The sequence below is a fragment of the Miniopterus natalensis genome, chromosome 6, assembly GCF_054644295.1.
Source record: "Miniopterus natalensis isolate mMinNat1 chromosome 6, mMinNat1.hap1, whole genome shotgun sequence".
Lineage (NCBI taxonomy): Eukaryota > Metazoa > Chordata > Mammalia > Chiroptera > Miniopteridae > Miniopterus > Miniopterus natalensis.
Window position 1 is genome coordinate 15,355,739 of NC_142086.1, and position 18,586 is coordinate 15,374,324.

General features: G+C 41.2%; 1 protein-coding gene across 1 annotated transcript in view; it reads right to left on the bottom strand.

The window, feature by feature from the left end:
- The window catches only part of ROBO1 (roundabout guidance receptor 1), a 370,388-nt gene extending 352,022 nt beyond the window's left edge, over window positions 1-18,366 (bottom strand). Inside the window, exon 1 of the mRNA XM_087818101.1 lies at window positions 17,705-18,366. Within this exon, the coding sequence (XP_087674227.1) occupies window positions 17,705-17,759 (55 nt within the window). The 5' untranslated portion in view covers window positions 17,760-18,366. The remainder of the gene's footprint in view (window positions 1-17,704) is intronic.
- Between the last annotated feature and the right edge of the window lie 220 nt (window positions 18,367-18,586).

Genomic DNA, 18,586 nt, shown 5'->3' on the forward strand with positions numbered 1-18,586 from the left:
AAACACTGATCGGTTGCCTTCCAAATGCTCCCCAACTGGGGATCAAACCCGCAACCCAGGTATGTGCCCTGACCAGGAATCAAACCAGCAACCTTTTGGTGCATGGGACTATGTTCAACTAACTCCGGCCAGGCTTCTTTATTTTCTTAATGTTACCTTTGTCCATTCAACAAATATTACTGAGCACCTGCTATGTGCTAAGTGTGTGATAACTATTGGGTGTACTTAGTTCTGTAAAACAGCCATGAGTCAATTCCTCACAGAGCTGTGAAACTATTATAAAAATCAGAATCTAAATAATCCTAAAGCTGAGAATGTGCTTTGAATAAGGGCCTCTGTGAGTAAGGAAGGTATGTGCCCTGACCAGGAATCGAACCAGCAGTGACAAACACATTGAGAGTAAATACAAATAACAATATAAAGGTGGATGTGCCACAGGCAAACAAGTAGCAACATTACAGAACAGGCTGCTGCTTTGGCCATGAAACCTACAGTCTACAACTCTCCCTGCCCTGTTCAAAGTTCTTCTGATATTAGTATTATTAATTAGTACTTAACTAGCATTAGTACCAGTACTCCAATATTCTGCTGCTTTCCCCCCAAATACATTCATATTAAGAGATAAAATAAAGTAATATTTGTAAGATATAGCTGTGTTAAGGTTTGGAAATAAAAGTTTTATATGTAAATTTGAGCTATTGTGAAATTCAAATGATATCTTTACTGAATAATCTAAAAAGTGCTGTATTTACAATTTGTCCTATCAATATGTGGTAGGAAGTTAGACAAACATGAACAGAGCAAGAACAATGGGCCAGTACAAAGATCACCAGGTTGAAAAGCCCCAGGTGCCTAGCAAAGGACAACTGTAGGGTGGGATATCGCCCCCACGGTGACCTTTCCTCCCCTAGCATATCACTGGTCACACGGTTTGGACCCCCTGATCTTTCATATCTCTGGTCATTTGGTTTAGAACCTCTAACCTTTCCTCCCTTGAGATAACATTTAGGCCTCAGTTGTATTTCCGCTCCAGGCCCAGAAAAGCAGCAAAACCAGACAGGCGGCAACAAGGCTGACTCAGGACCAGATACACTGGATAATGACCCCCTGCCCTGGAGCCAACCAATCGGTGGAGACCTAGACCCTGAAAGGACACACCTGGGAAGCTGCTGAATATTCTATTGAGATCTTCCCTTGGGACCTTCCCTAAAATCTCCACCCTTAAAGCCCTCAGGACAGAGGACCCAATGGCTCTTCCTCCTGGGAGCATGCTCTAGCCTTTCCCTTTCCCCTCGCCTTCTCCACCCCCACCCAGGCACGTTACCATCAGCTTCCTCACTCCCAAGCTCCAAGGGCCCTTCCTTTGCCTCTATAACTCGTTTCCTAAGCCTATTTCTTTTAGGAATCACTCTTTCTACCTCTGTGATTTTCCAAATAAATGTTCTCTTATAGTTTGCATCTTGGCTTTGAATTCTTTCCTAGCCAGAACCCAAGTACCAAGGTTGCTGAACCCAGGTCCAGTGTGACCCCCCCAGTCTAACCCCCGGTGCTGGTCCTGCTGCCTATAACAAACAGGCAATTTTATCTCATTTTATTAAACACACACACACACACACACACACACACATATTAGGTCTCAGCAACTTAGTATTGGTTTGAACCCTGAGCTCATTTCTATGTCACCTTTTTGGACTTCAAACATCTACATGTTGAATTTTTTGTGAGAAAAATGCCTTTTTCTCCATTTAATCTCAAAACTCTTTGAGGTAGATATAACTAGTATCTCCAATTTACAGATGAGGCAACTAAGACCTAGAAAAATATGAGTAATAGGATCACGTTCACCCAGTTTGCTGATGTAATAACTTTACTTTCTTATTTTTTGTATTCTTGATGCTCTGGGACCTGGAGCTTGCTGACTGAAAGAGACTGCCTCTCCCTGGGCTTGCCAACTCCTAGAGATGGCAAATATTCACCCAAAAGCTCACTCTTCAAATACAAACCAACCCATCCAGAGCCCATACACTGGCCGCTCTCCACTATCAGGCTCTTACACTCCAGGGGGCAATATTTCTTTGCCCCGGCCCATAACTTGCTGTAATTACTGAAACTATCCAATCCTAAACCTGCCCAGCTTTCAAACGTTGCCTCATGTATTCAGTCCCATAGAAACCGCAAGGGTTTTTGCCCAAGCTTGGCCTCCCTTTTTCTGCCTCCCGTGTGGCCCTGTGTGACACCCTGTGCCTCCCGTCTCTTGGGATCTGTAAGAATTTCTTCCTTCATGGCAGTCATTCCCTCATCTGCACGCCTTACCACACCTGACTAAAACAAATCCTGGTGTATTTTACAGCAACTAGTGACAGTGCCGAGATTAGAGAGCACAGACACGCAGAATGTGATTAGTAATTATTTATGAAATAGGTGACTTACTTTAGGAGCTGAAACCCTACCCACCCTATCATTCTATAAATGACATTGAGTTTCCCAATGTCAATGGCTCATCTAAAACTCCCATTCTCCTTCCACAGTATTAATTCTCTAATGTGATTTTTGGTTTCTTGAAGGGAAGACTTAAATAGTAAAAAGGAGAGCAGGGTGCAGTGTTTCTGGATTCAGAGACCATATTTAACCTGTGAAGTTCCTTACTAGTAACTCTGTACCGCACCTTCAAATTTACCCAAATTAGCCTCACCCTTCTCCATCCCTGACACTTCCCAATATCTGTCCCCACCCCACACTCCACTTGAAAATTTCCATACTCAAATGGTAAAGAGCTAAACTACAAGTAAAAGAGGACCTGTAATCTGATTAAAATAATTCACAGTAAATTGCAAATCTCTTAATCCTCTTAGGAGCATTACCTTTTTTTTTTTTTTTAATAGAAGGGGAGAGCAACCTGATACAGCTCTAATTGTTGGCATTTTTGTTCAGCATAAACAATATACTTTGCTTTATTCGAATGGAAATGGCTATCACGTTGGCATGGGAATCCGCCCAGAAATCTGTCTCCAACCTGTCAAATTAACCCTGAGTTTTCTCTTAACAACATTCACACTTCTTCTGATTCAGTCTGTTTGTGTTTTTAGGGTTTTTTTAATCTCTGGTAAGAGATTCTTACAGTTTGGATTCTCTTTAGGGATACCTTTTATGTTTAGGGTTGGTAAATCAAGGCCTATACCAAGCAACTATCATAAAATCTAGTTTCTTTTTAAAAAATATCGATGAAGACTATGAATCAGCAAAACAATGATAAAAACAACACAAGTCACACTTAAATAGACATTAAACATATCAAACATGTTTTGAACATTTTACATATATTAGTTTGTTTAACTTTCACAACAAACCTATGCGGCAGGTACCAAAATCATTTCCATTTCACTGATAAGGAAACAGACAACTGAGATAACCTACTGAGGTGAAAGGGATGGTTATCAGCGAGGGCGGATTTCAAACCGCAGCACTTGAACTCTGAAGCCCATTCCCTTACAACCACTACGCTCTGCTGCAGCGATTTTCAACCTTTCTCATCTCATGGCACACATAAACTACTTATTAAAATTCCGCAGCACAACAAAATATATATTCTTTGCCAATCTGATAAAAAAAAATAGGTATAATTTTGATTCATTCACACCAGATGGCTCTTATTTTATTGGCTGCTATCATTTTTTTTTTCTCTAATCCTCACTGGGGGATATTTTCTCCACTGCTTTTCAGAGAGAGTAGGAGAAAGAGAGAGAGACATGGATGTGAGAGAGACACATCAATTGGTTGCCTCCAGCACACACCCTGACCGTAGTCGGGGAGGAGCCTGCAACCAAGGTATGTGCTTTTGGTGGGAATCGAACCCAGGACCCTTCAGTCTGCAGTCCACTCTAACCACTGGGCCAAACCAGCTAGGGCTGTCATTTTTTAATTTTTTTTTAAATCCTCACTGGAGGATATGTTGTTACTCAATTTGGAGAAAGAAAAGGAGAGGAAGAGAGAGAGAAAAACTTAGATGTGAGAGAGAAACATTGATCAGTTGCCGACCATAAGCACTGCAACCGGGGATCAAACCCTCAACCTGGGCACGTGCCCTGACCTGAAATCAAACCCACAACGTTTCTGTGCATGGGATGACACTCCAACCAACTGAACCACACTAGCCAGTTGTTGTCTTTTTTTTATTTGACAATCTAAGGCAGGGGTGGGGAACCTTTTTTCTTTCAAGGGCCATCTGGGTATTTATAACATCATTCCTGGGCCATACAAAATTATCAACTTAAAAATTAGCTATGAAAAAAGCTCCTAGATTTATTGAATTTCAAATGCCACCTGTGGTTGCCTTGGCAGGGTCAGACCAAATGATTTCATGGGGCCCTATACAATGTTCCCCACTCCTGATCTAAGGGAAAAGAGTCAGTGCCCTTGACTAAATAGTCAGTTGTTGCATGTTTTAAAATTTGGGGGGCACACGGGTTGAAAATTGTTGCTCTACTGAAAGACACACTAACTAGAAAAATCTCATAGACAGATAACCCAGGTCATTGTGTTGTTCCCAGGTTAAAAATGACAGAATTTAAATTCTGGAAGTGGCCAAATACCAACTGTTTCAATTCCTGCATTGTACAGATGAAGACAATAGTTCACCCATGGCATGTCAAACGCTACACAGCGGCCGTTTCAAAGGCAGCAGCCACCACCATGTCTGAATCCAAGTCATTTTCCCCCTCATTCCACAGGAAAATCTATGAACTCCAAGCCAAAGTAGACTTCCAAAGTCCTACCTGATCCATTTTGTAGGGTCTAGTAAAAAAGAAAAAAAAAAAAAAACATAAATTATTTCCAAATTTGGTGCTTTACAACAATTTCCACACAAATTGTCCAAGATTTTTGCTTTAAAAAAAATCAGGATGAAGGTTTGTCGTATTTGGCAATTCTGTTTTTTCCTTCCTTCCAGCCTTCATTTGTTTCTAAGAGGATAATATTTTACCCAAGTATAGTAGGAAGTATCAATCCCTTACATAACTCCAGTCAAAGCTAAGTAAAGAAATGCATGTACTGAATCCCTTCTTAATCACAGAACGAGCTGTGTACTGACTGTGAAGTCTGCAAGGAGACCGAGGTGAGTAAATGCAACACAGCAGCACTGCGGGCAAGGCCGCAGCTTGGTATAAGTGCTCGGGCACTGCGGAGAAGCACATCAGCTCTACAGCCGGTGGCTGGGAAGGGCGCTAAGGCTTTCTGGAGGAGATACCTGTGCTGATTCATTCGGCCAAACAGGAATTGGCATGAAAAACAGGGAAGGAAAAAGCAGAGAAAGAAATGAGGCTAGAAAGAGAGTTCTCAAACAAAAGTAGCATTTAGAAAAATTTAGAGCATTTAGTAGCGTTTAGAAAAACCAGAGCGTTAAGAGGGTATTATTGGAAATTGGTTCATAGGCAGGGAAACCTAATTAGGCAGCTATGCAATATAACCAAATCAATAATACCAATATATCCAAACACAGAGTACTCGATAATAAGAAAATAAATCATACATGATGTTTCTATGGTTCACAAAGAAAGAAGAGTCTTTCTATGGAAGGAAATAGGGAGAAGAAATAGAGTTATGGTCCCGGGGACAAAAAAGATCAACACAGGCAAATTAGCTAATCCGTCCTCACTGCATTCTCTTAATGGCTGCGGTTATCAACTATAGAAATAATTTCAAAATAAACATGGAAATCATGGCTGCCCTTTCAAGTGCTGAAGAATCCATTATTGTTGGCAAGCTCTTCTGTCAGAAGCCCAGATAATGCTCATGTTTAGACATGCCTCCTGTGGACAATGAAATGTGGGTGATGGTTCCCAGCTTCAAATGAATCCGCTCTCCTTGCTCAGGGCACATTACTGCTCCTGACCTCTTCCCTTGCCCGGGCCTTGACCTTCTTCCACTCAGGCATTATTCCCTGCCTCGTGCCGTGAGCATCTCATATTATTCGTGAGCTGTGGCTCCAGAATTTAGCATGAGGAGGGCTCCACTGATAGATGTCTAACATGAGCAACGCTCCTAATGATCCCCGATGGGACTCTGCCCTCTTCCTCCAGCAGGATGAGTCGTTCAAAGGCAAAAAGAAATTCTATGCACTTTATAGTGAGAGATAATGAATAGACATTTCTACACACACGTGTATTTTACTTTGATTTAGCAAGAAATGACCAGTTTTGTTTATTTTAAGAGAGTTAACAGCAGTTCCTTCATATATTTAGCTTTGCAGTGTATCTTGAACACCTGAGTCAATTATACCATTTCTATGCTGCTTAAAGAAATCCTCCAAATGTTGTTTTAGAAATGTTTATGAATTATGCACAAGGTTTCCTCACAGAAATGCTAGATTTGCTCTTGAAAACTGTGCATAAATCACTATTTTGTAAATTAAATAATATTTTTCACTGACAAAGTATTTCAGAGATGCTTTATTTTCGTTTCTGGTTAATATTCAATTGGCCGTGATTACTGACCCTTTAGATTAAGCTTCTCTCTTGATAATATTTGTCAAATAGCTAATGATCTATAAACAAATAATAAAACAAATAAGGAAAACTGGATTTTACAAAAGACCTTGCAATAAATTCTTGCAAAAGTAAAGACTTCTTTGTAATTCAACCACAGCCCCACTTTTCTTTATTTATATTTCTTTGGATTTCCTTAATGTATTTTCTCAGCCAGCAATTTATCTGCAGCACAGTGGTGTGCCTCTTAATAGCAATCAGTAAACCTTCAGATTGTCTTTGTTGATCATTTCTTTTCTTATTCAAGAATATATTTATTTATTCAGTTCATCAGGGGACTCTTAGCTCATCAAAGGGCTTGTGGCTTTGTTTTCTTTGTTTGTTAGCTTTAGGACAAAAGAGTCAACATAAACAGTCAAAAGATCAGTTTTTGCCTAGCTCAACAAATACAATTTGTAAAATGTAAATAGCTCCCCATAAAGGCAGAAGCTTTTGGTTAAATAAATAAGCCATTATCCTACTGTATTGTTACTAGTTAAATACACTGGATGGACAAACATCAGGAAAGTAAAAGCTTCTAAAATGCTAAAGATACAGAAAGTGAGGAGACATTGATGTATTTAGAGGGGGAATGAGCAGCAACAGATAGGTCAGCGCACTGTGGGGTGAGAGTGTTGCTGCAGCCACAAAATAATACTTCCTGTGCGCCACGTTTGGGACGATGACTTGATTGTTGTTGCTGTCATTTTAGATTCAGTTGCTCCTATGTATCAGTTGGGAGATTTTACTTAAAAATACGGATTTATGCCTTCTCTTGAAAACTCAGAAAGTCTGTCTACATTGGGCCCATTATTTCTCCACGGCAGCATCCACCCAACCACCCCTTAGAACTGTTACAGGGCCTTCCTTATGCAAGCCCTGTACAGGTATTTCCATTTTCAACCGTTATAAAAACTTATCAGAGAAGAAAAACAGAATCTCACAAATTCTATTTTATCTTCCTGCCAAGAATTATGACTTTAGGGGCAGTTCTAAGATGGTTCAGTGAGAAATTAAGGTGGAAAGATAAGTACTATTTTCTTACCAAAATATATAAAAAACTCATACAATTCAACAAAAGGAAGACAAATCAATTATAAAATGGGTAAAGGACCTGAATAGACACTTCTCCAAAGAGGACATACAGATGGCCAAGAGATATGAAAAGATGCTCAAGGTCTACTAATCATCAGTGAAATACAAATTAAGACTACAATGAGATATCTCATATCTGCCAGAATGGCTACCATCTATAACTCAACAAACAACAACTGCCCTCCTGGAGTGGCTCAGTGGTTGAGCATCAACCGAGGATCCAGGAGACTAAGATCGAGGTTTGATTCCCAGTCAGGGCACATGCCAGGGTTACAGGCTCGATCCCTAGTAGGGGGCGTGCATGACACAGCTGATCAATGACTCTCATCACTGATGCTTCTCTCTCTTTCTCTCTCTCCCTTTCTCTCTCTGAAATCAATAAAGACATATTTTTTAAAATGAACAAACAACAAGTGCTGGCAAGGGTGTGGAGAAAAGGGCACCCTAGTACACTGCTGATGGGATTGCAGACTGGTGCAGCCACTTTAAAAAACAGTGTGGCCCTTCCTCAGAAAATTACAATGGAACTACCATTTCACTCAGGGATCCCACTTCTAGGAATATATCCCAAGAGTCCCGAAACACCAGTCAGGAAGAATATATGCACCCTTATGTTCATAGCAGCATTATTCACAATAGCTAAGATCTGGAAACAGCCCAACTGTCATCAGTAGATGAGTGGATAAAAAAGCTGTGGTACATTTACACCATGGAGTACTATGTGGCTGTAAAAAAGAAGGACTTCTTACCCTCTGGGATAGCATGGAGGGACCTAGAGATTATAATGCTGAGTGAAATAAGCCAGTCAGAGAAAGACAAGTACCACATGATCTCACTTATAAGTGGAATCTAGTGAACAAAATAAACTGACAAACAAAACAGGTCCAGAGACATGGAAGCACTAAGCAGACTAACGAATCTGAGAGGGAAGTGTTGGGGAAGAGATTAACCAAAGAATTTATATATATATATGCGCATAACCCATAGACACAGACTATAGTAAATTGCCTATATGGCAATCAACCGTTTACCACAAATTCCTTAAATGCAAAGAATAAGCTTTTTTAAAATTCTTTGTTGCCTGGTAAAATTGATTAAATGAGTGAAAAAAAAATGAATGCAAAAAAATGAATGCAATTATTAAATGTTCTCTAAAATATGGCAATGTAATAAGTGAAAATCTATACTATAACCAGTTGTAAAACCTACTTCTTCACACAGATTATGTCAGTTTTCCAGATCACCACTACTGGATGCACCCTCAGATACTTTCCCTGCCCTTCTCTCAGCACTCTTTGGGAACCTACTCATTCTAGGACAATTTCCCTGACAAAGGATATCACCTTGATTTATCAATTCCTAAAATGCAATTCTCATTTCTCCCCTCTTATCAAAACATCTTTTTTTCATATAGTGTCAACAATTCACTAATGTGATTCAACATTCACTTTCTAGTCTATATGTACACAACCTATATCTTGTATTAATATACATTATGAAGTATAATGTATAATATACAATATTATACATTATCAGGTATGTTTGACACACTCTTTATAAAGTGTCTAACAGCAACAAAAGTTGACAGTTGATAAATAATAATTTTTAATTGTTATCAAGATTGATAGTAGGTAGTTTACTGAGGAATAAAATGTTATTAAAATCCAGTAATAACAAACAAGTAGCACTATCAAGAACAAATAAATAGCAAAATGTATAGAAAGAAATTTATCATGAATACATTTTAAGACAAAGAGTAAAAGCCTAAAGCTAAGACCCTAGGTCTCATGTAAAGGAAGATTTTAAATATGATACTGTTTTGATTAGTGGTATAGGGTAAGGAACTGGGAAAAGCTTCCATCTTCCACTGAGCCTTATGTTAAAGTAACAAACCTAAGGAAATACAGAAGAGAATATAAATGTGTCTTGCAGCTATACATTTGGAAATAACTTTGGAAGGCCACTGAGTTCGGCTGAGACACCCATGCCTAAGAAATTATAAAACAATCTTATTCAGACATACGTATTTAAAAACAGTAAGAAAAGCAAAAGGTTAACACTTTAAAAACGAACTACATTACTTCTGAAAGGGTACTGATTACAGTCCTGTTTTTGATAGTTATTACAGACTCCGGCAGGTTTCCTTCACAGGGATCACGTTAACCAATGCCGCATTCTTTACTTTCCATAAAACCTGTCACCTGAGAAGGATACACCTTTAAAAGAACAGTAATCACAGATTTTAACCAGGCTGCTGCTTAATGTTTTTATTATCTATAGCACCTTATCACCAAATGAACCATCTATTTTCAAACTCAAAAACCAGCAACTGAACAACAGTTTCTTAGAGAAGTTAGATCTCAGTGATAGTACGTCTTATGTAAGGAAATTTCTATTCACTTACACAGCTGAGCTATTATAAAACTTACTTGGTTTTTACCATCTCAAACTTACTCCGCAACCTGAACAGCAATGAATTCCCTGCACCGTGTTATGAGGCTGGGCTTAACAAGAATCTGTGCTCTGTGATGTATAATACCGGGGCACCCCTTTTTGTGGGCTATGATCTGACACACAGAAGAGAGGAACGGATACACAGATACACCAGAAAAATCTCACAGCTAAAGAGGAACTGGCCCAGCTTGGCAGTGCAAGCCAGTTGCCTCCCAAAAAAGCATCTTAGCCTTGCTCTCCACACATTTTATACTGTTTCCTCCACAGTCATTTTCCCTTAAGGAAATGTGTGTCCCTATAATGGTGACAAGCAAAAATTCTGGGATCAAATGGGCTATTTTCACATCTTCACTCCACCCAAATAGCTAACGGACTCCAGGCAAGGAACTGAACTCTTCTGAAACTCACTTCCCATGCTGATAAACAAGCATGGTAGCAATGCGTTCATTCCTGCTGGCATTAAATAAAGCATGTTAGTATGCAGCCAGGTGGACAGTAAACATGTCACAAATTTTAGGCTTTGTGATTACTATTGTTAGAGATATTATCATTATTGATTCCTAGTCCCTCAGGTTCAGTGGGATGGGGCCTCTAGTGCATCCTTTCATCATATAATCACTTGGTTTTCCCTCATTTGTTATGTGAAAATATATGTATTAAATATTATGTATATAATTTATATTATTCATATTATATATAAATATATTTAACATATATATTTATAATCCTGTGTTTAAAACATTATGCTAAATATGGCAAATTTAAAATGGTGAAAAGGAAACTTCAAATGTAAGGTCCCAGGAAATGATGACTCCTGGGATTAAATGGCCCTTAATAGGAAAAAAGAGCAAATAACGCAATGAATTTTGTTTCCTGTCTGACCACATGAACTCTAAATAAAAGCTGCCCTTATGATACTTCTGTTCTATCCTAATTCATTGAGATTAATAGCAACTAACTTGTAAGCAAGTGTCCGTCGTCTCTACATAGTATCCAAGTGAAGGCTTTGCCTCTGTCTTATTTTTCTTCTGCATGTTTAGGTGTTGACAAGTTCATTAAAGTTTAAGCAAGCTCTAGTTCCAAACTTGATACTAGATCGCTAAGACTTTCACCTGCCTTCAAAAACGATGCGAAAAGCAGATGAGTTGGCCTTTCACAGCCTGTACTGGCCAGTTTACTTTGCAGGGACACCATGCTAATTGAACAGTCTGCAGACACTGCAATTACTTCTCAAACCAGGCAACCAAAGTAGTTTAAAGCTACCCAGAGGTGTATCGTTAACGCGTACAAATGTGCTCTAACTCACTTTGATATACAGATGAGCAAGCACCATTTCAGTGAAGTTTCAGAGTAATAAAGGCGGCCTTTTAAATCTAGGCTGAGTAAACAAAATCAGCTTTAGATCTGGGAAACCAAAAAGTGTACACTTATATTTCCTTTATACAGGAAAGCAATTGTGGGCAGACACTGTTAGCCAAACTAAAAGTTAGTACATATCCTGGGTGGGGGGGGTATCGCATTAAAAGAGAAAATATAACAGAGAGTATACAGGTTATATAAGTTTATAGATCAAATTATTAGACTTCATTTCTCATTAGCACCATATGATGACAAAAATGAACTCAAAACAGACATGTGGTGGCCTAATTCACTTATCTTTGGCTCCATTTTCACTTCAAACTCTACCTGGAATTGTGAATGAAATAAAAGGGCCTCAGTCATGTCAGAGAAGAGAAACTAAAACCAGGCCTCTACTTCCTTTTCTACTAACATCCAGCAATGAACTTACCAAGTTGAAGTTTTTCCTTCCCATAACTGTCCATAAATTATAACCACATACATCACACTAAAAAAGATGTTATGGTCATATAAACACTTGTGATGTTCATTGAAGTTTTAAGTTAAATTGAGAGAATACACCTGAAATGATTTTTAAAGTACTAAGTGGTAGCATGTAACAATTTTATAATTCTTAACATACTACTTACTATGAATCCCATTAAAAGAAGAATCTACAGAGCAGTGGGGATACAAACTGGGTCTCGATTCTCAAGCAGAACTTCTTGTAAATAATTTTAGGAGAAAGTTCCAAGGACTCCACCCCCCTTCCATGGCTGACTATGGACAAGCTGTCCCTGGTTCTCAGGTCACATACAGATGAGCTGAACACAGGGATAGGTGGCCCATACTTTGAACTTGGTACTTTCTGAAATCCAATCAAGAGCATTTGAGAAAGTATAACCACAAGCTGCTACTGCTAGGAGTGCTTTAAAAGTAGGTTTTCCAGTAAAGACTAACAGGACCTAAAAAAATAGAGCACCAGAATACACTGTAGTATTAGGACTGGAAGCTTACCACTCCCTATGTGCTCCGTACAAATCAATCACTTGACACAAAATGAATATATTCCCACTTAACACAGAACCACACTGCTCTGCTGACAGCTGCTTGTACCCACGGATGGTGCTTTTAATACTTCATTTAAGTGTCAAACTGGGTGACAGACTATAGACTATTTAGCTTCAAACCTGTGATCCAAGAACACTTTATCCAATTGTTCCCCTTCTGTACACTCTCCCCTAAATAATCAAATAAACTAATAAAATAAACAGGAATTCTTTCTCCAGCTCTAAGCCATGGACAGCTGTGAACGCAACAGAGGCATTTCTCTCCTGCAATGTAGTCAGAAAGATATGCACAGTCATGCAGTTCAAAATATTGTTTTATGTGTGGAACAACACTGTCATAAGATGTTTGGAAGCCAAATAAAATCACAGAAGTGAGGGGATTTGTAGCAGCCTGTTCTGGCTGAAGGAAAATGAGGCAGCTCTCCCATGAAGCAAGCAACATGACACCTTCCAGTGTGAGCAATAGCCTTTGGACGGTTAAAAAGGGAGCGAGAGGAAAAGGCGAAGAAGTGGAGATCAAAGTTATCTCCCTGTACACTACAGATCATCTTTTTTCTTCCTCTTTTTCAACAGCAAGACTGAGGGAAGGGCTGAAGGTGGTGGGAGAAGGGGAACAGGAAACCAAGCTAATCCAGATTGTAAAGAAAGGAGCTGGCCTTTTGATCTCCACAGGATGGCAACTTTATTGGCTATGCCTAAGCAGTTTCCAACCAGCTGATCAACCAGGTATTAACGCTCAACCCTTCCATGATCAGCAACCATGAAGAGAGTCATCTGGAAACAGCAGTCAAGCAGAAGGCTCATCTACTACTAAACGACCACCAGCCCATGTCCAACCCAGAGGGGGAAGAGCAACCCCAGGGGAAATGATTGTCTCTCCCTGAATACCAGTTATTTGCCTTGGGACTCAGAGCAAAATCTTTCCTCAAGTGGGCATGAATGAGAATGGCATTCATTTTCCAAAACACAACTTAGATAAAGTGTCTCTGCTTTGAAAAGCATGCCAGCAAATGCAGATGTGAAAAAGGCTGAACATGAGTAGGTTGAGTGTAATGAATTAATTGTCTTGCCTGGCGATCTAAAAATTTACAGACCAGTTTCTTTATGGCAGGAAGAGGAATGCCTCGCTTTCAAATTCTCAAGTGCTCAAACCACAGTCTGGCTTAGGTGGATTTTGGGAGGACAATTTTTAAAATAAAAAACGACTAAACCATAAGCTTTCTTATTTAAATTATTTTCTCGCTTTCAACTAGGAAAGCACATGGTAGTTAAGAGTTTCAGAACCAGCTTAGTTCAAATCCATACTCATCCACATCTCCTAACTCTCCATGACATGGTTTCCACAACCATAAAATAGGGATAGGGTAATATTTTACTAACAGCAGCACCTATGTCATAGGGTTCTTACAAACATTGAGATAATGGTGAGTGTTCAATAAATGATAATCATATCTTCATAGGAGGCGTTGTCATAAAGTTTCTTATAGGACCCCGGAACTCAAAATGGGCTTCATTTTTCTATTTCCTTCTTTTACTTTGATTAGACTGCTCTAAGCAAAGGTGTTATGATATAGAAGTTAACAACTTAGTTTTTACTCCCCTATATATTGAGGTAGTCAATATTCTAAAGTCTTATTAAAGTAGCTTTAAAAAACTATTCTATGAATTCATTAAAGATTTAAATATTTCGAAATGTCTACTTTATATAGTTGTTAAAGACGGAGTATATATAATGACATCAACTTTTCAGAAACCCATTTTTCAGGGATGCTTTTTAAAAGGGCTGGGCATTAGCATAAGCATCACCTTCGCATCTTTTGTTAACACAGAAGATGGCCCATGAAGACTCAACTATTTGTGATCTGCACTGGTAGCTGTTAGTTTGTTTCCTCCCAATCTTATCCCTATTGCCCAGTATTTTTCATTACAGATATCTACTCAAAGTAAAATATCTAAACAAACAACTGCCATATGTTAGAGGGCCCACTACCAAGAAATACGTATATTTTCAATGATGTCATAGGATTCAGGTAAGTATATTTAAAAACCAGAAAATTTATAAAGAAAATAATAATAAATTATGGGAATTACCAAAGAATCTTGCGAGAGAGAGAGAGAGAGAGAGAGAGAGAGAGAGAGAGAGAGAGAGAGAAAGGAGGGAGAAAGGAAGGAAGAGGGAAGTCAGGGAGACCAGAGACCCAGATAAGTGGCTCCCATAGGGAACCATTTCTAAAAAATGTCCCTCTTCAAATGACAAAGAAACCCTGCCCCTCCCAAAGAGAAAGAAAGAAGGGGAAAAAGATAGCACCAATGAACTTCCACTTTATTTGAAATTCAGATCTCACCCTAATTTGAATTAAATTCCATCATTTTTTCACTTAAAAGCAAGTCTGAGTAACTGGAGTCGAGGAGAGGAAGTCTAGGAAGCAATCACTTCCTGAGAGATCACACAGATTTTTTTCACTGCTACCCCTCTGCTCCCTTCACCAAAAGTCTAGCTATCCACAGAGAAGAACCCAGACATACCAGCTCACTAAAGAAATCCACCTTAAAAATGAATTTTTAAAGCAATACCCATTTTTCTTCAAAATTTTAGTTTTCTAGAATAAAAAGTTATATATTATAGCACTCAGTTAATAAAAGAAAGGCTACACAAAGCAAACAGGTACTCTTAAACATGGTATTTGATGTTAAGTATGACATCAACACATCAAAATGAAGTTTATAATCTATTTGAAGAAAACTGTAAGACTTTTGTTAAGTTGGCAGCCATGATGAAAAGAAAAAGAAAGAAAAAGGAACTGACAGCCAATAGATGCTTTTACAGGTTAAATCTTGTTGAAGGTGTCCTACCCCCAGTGCGCTTTGATTTATTTAAGCTCACCACATTTCTCTTAAATACACTCCATTAACAAGTGAGAGACTGTGATCTTATGCTTGAGGCAATACATGAAACACAATCTTTCAAGAACTTCATTCATTCCCTGACCAGGTGTCCTGAGCACTCCCAGCTCTGCGTCTCTGAGCTCTGCGAAGTTTTAGTCAAGTCAACAGTGCGGCTTTAGAATAGCACACTGCCACGAAATCACCCCAGCAGCCCAGCGATTTGCCAGGCCCCTCACGTGCAGATTCACAGCCCGAGTGTAAGTCATCAGAGGAATGATGACGCGCTTCAGGTTAAAGATGAGAGAGCAGTTCACAGATACACCTCTGACCTGCAGCCTGGCCAAAGAAGATGGTAAGGAAAACCCTATAGGAAAAACATAGGTTTATTAAAAACCATCAGTGGCTTAAACGGAGAATTAAGTTAGAAAAACAAAGCCAGGAATCAGTTCAGGTCTAAGATTATAAATGCCTCCTCTATTTAAATTACAAATCTCAGATACTAACTACTAATCAAATTATTAAATCTGAAAGGACGGTACACCCCCTCCCAGACATTTCTCCGAGTGAGGCCAGAGCGTGCACCAACGCCACCCGCTTCCAGTAATACCCTCCCCATTAGCGTGACTCTATCTTTAATCTACAGCCATGATAAAATGTCCCAACATATACAAACGCAGCTCAAACAGTGACTAATGACCATTAATCCCCCTATCTTCAGTAATCTGCCCCTCCAGTCATTTATCACGCTGACACTTCACTTTACACACGTGAATAAACTTTAACTGAGAAGGTGAATCAACAAAAATCTCAAAGGTATCTGAAGCTGTAAATTAAACTAGGGGGAGACACCGCAAAGGGAGACAAGTAGAGAGCAGATCTTAATGTTTCTGATTTGCATCCATGGCCAGGAGTGGGGGTGGGGAACTTTTCAATCCTTCAGATCTGCAAACTAAGGAAAAAGCTACCTTACAGAAAGGAGAAGCTGGAAGTCAGAAGAGTTAGTTTAATCTATTGATCCATCCACCGTGACACAGATCAGATATCCCTGAAGGCTGGGACTTCAGTTTTCTCTTTTCCTCAAAGAAGTAACAATTTAGTGAATTTCTAATTTAGTTTAGTTACAAATGTTCCTTCTGGCCACACCTGGGCTGAAATTATTTTAGGAGTTTATTTGCTATCATATAGCTGATATGCATTTTTCTTTTTCATATATCATTAACTGAAGTAAAATCCTTGGTCTAAATATAAACCATAGCCAGGGACCACAAAAAGCTCAAACCAACCTTTCAAACTTTCAAAACTATTTCATAATGAAGCAAATTGAGTGACTTTAACCTAAAGGCCCTTGAAGCTCAGTATTCCACTATAAAAAATTCCCTGAGGTGCAGTGTGTGTGTGTGTGTGTGTGTGTGTGTGTGTGTGTGTGTGTTTTAAGGCCTGAAATCGGATCCTTGATTGAAACCAGAGTCTACCAAAAGGAAAGAAAGAAAAGTTGAGTCCCGCTGTGCTCACCCACAGTAAAAGTTTCTTAGGGAGTGTAAAAAACTATTTGCAAGTGTAGATACAGTGCCTACTCCTATGTCAGAAGGATCCCATTGCAGCATCTTTCCAACACTTCATCTGAGGAGCTTCAGTACTATTTAATTAATCCCCCAAATCCTAAACCCAACCTTGTGTTTTCGCTTGCCAATGAAAAGTCCCAGGCAACTGTTTGTTCCCTTTCAGATACTTGCAACCGCCTGTTTTCCTTCTAAACCCAGCCAGGCAGAAGTGGCTAGTTTATATCCAACCGTGAGGAGGAGTTATTTCCTAAGTTTCTACAGAATCGAATTTAATTACAGACTTTGGTTACATAAAACAACTGCTAATAACCCCTTGCGCTCGGAGGAGGAGGGGCGGAGCGCAGGACCAGGTTCGGGAGCCCGGGCGGGTCTCGGAGCCGGGGATCCCCGGGCGCACAGCTCCCTCCCCAAGGAAGCGGCCCGGGGATGAACCGCGCGGAGGCTCATCCCGGGGCCCCTCGCCCGCCGCCAACCGCCGCCTCCTACCCCGGAGCTCAGACCCGCGTTTGCCAAGGGATCTGGGCGTGCCCTGAACTTGGCGAAAGGCCGAGGTCTGCAACGAGGCTTGGGGGGGCGGGGGGCCGGGGTCTTGGGGGATGGGGGAAAAGGGACGACCCAAAGTACCAACTAGAAACCGTTTCGCCAGAAACTCCCGCAGGGACCAAGCTCCTCCGGCCTTGGAAGGGCGAGGTCGCCGACACGCAGCCCGGGGTTTGCCTTCCGAAGTGGAGAAGGGGCACGCGAGAGGGATGCGGGGCGGAGGCGGGCGGCGCGAGGTTACCTGAGCAGAGACATATTAATCCAAAGAGGTAAAAGCGAGCAGGCTCCGCGATCATTGTCCTCGGGTGGATCCTGCATACAGTCTCATGCCAAGAGGAAGGTGTAGAAATGGGGTCCCCAAATTTAGGAAGCCACACCACACACACTACGCACAAAGGCTTAATATAAGCAACGTGGGTCAGTCCGCCAGGAGTTTTCAGGGTAATTCCTTGTGGACCGTTCCGGACGCTTGTCAATATCTCAGGGCACTTTGCAGACTAAGGATTCCAAGGTTTCCCTTCTCCGGCTCCAGGGTTCCCGAGGGCGCTCGGCCACTTCCAAGGACTATCCCAAGCGAACAACAAAGAGCCGAAGCAGAAGAGCCGTCGTGCGGTTCGCCGCCTCCACGGTCTCGCCGCGCCTCCCGCCGTGCGCCCCGCACTGTGCGCCTAGCGCCGCGGCGAGGGCAGGCGCGGCGGCAGCGAAGTTGGGGTGTGAGAGCGAACCCGGGAAGGCCAAAAAGTGCTTCTCCGTCTGCAGGCGAGTCCAGTCAACAGCTGGCCACTCGCGGCGAGGGCAGGCAGGGCAACGGCGGCCGCTCGGGCGCACCGGCACGGGGTGCCGGGGGTGTGCCGGGGTGGCTCCGCGCGCCGGGAGCGGACGAGGGGGCGGTGCGGCGACGGCGGCTGCCTGGGCGGGCCCTTGTGCCCATCACTTGGGTGATGCAGAAGGCAGTGGGGACAGCAGCAGGTCCGCGGACACACGCATGCTTCCCCCGCGCCTCCAGCCCCAAGCTGGGCTCACCATCGCCCCCCGGCCCCTCGCCCGCAGGGGCGCGCGCGCCGGGCACCCCGACTCTCCGCGGCTGCGAAGCTGGAGTTCAAACTTTCTGAGCGCGGCCGCC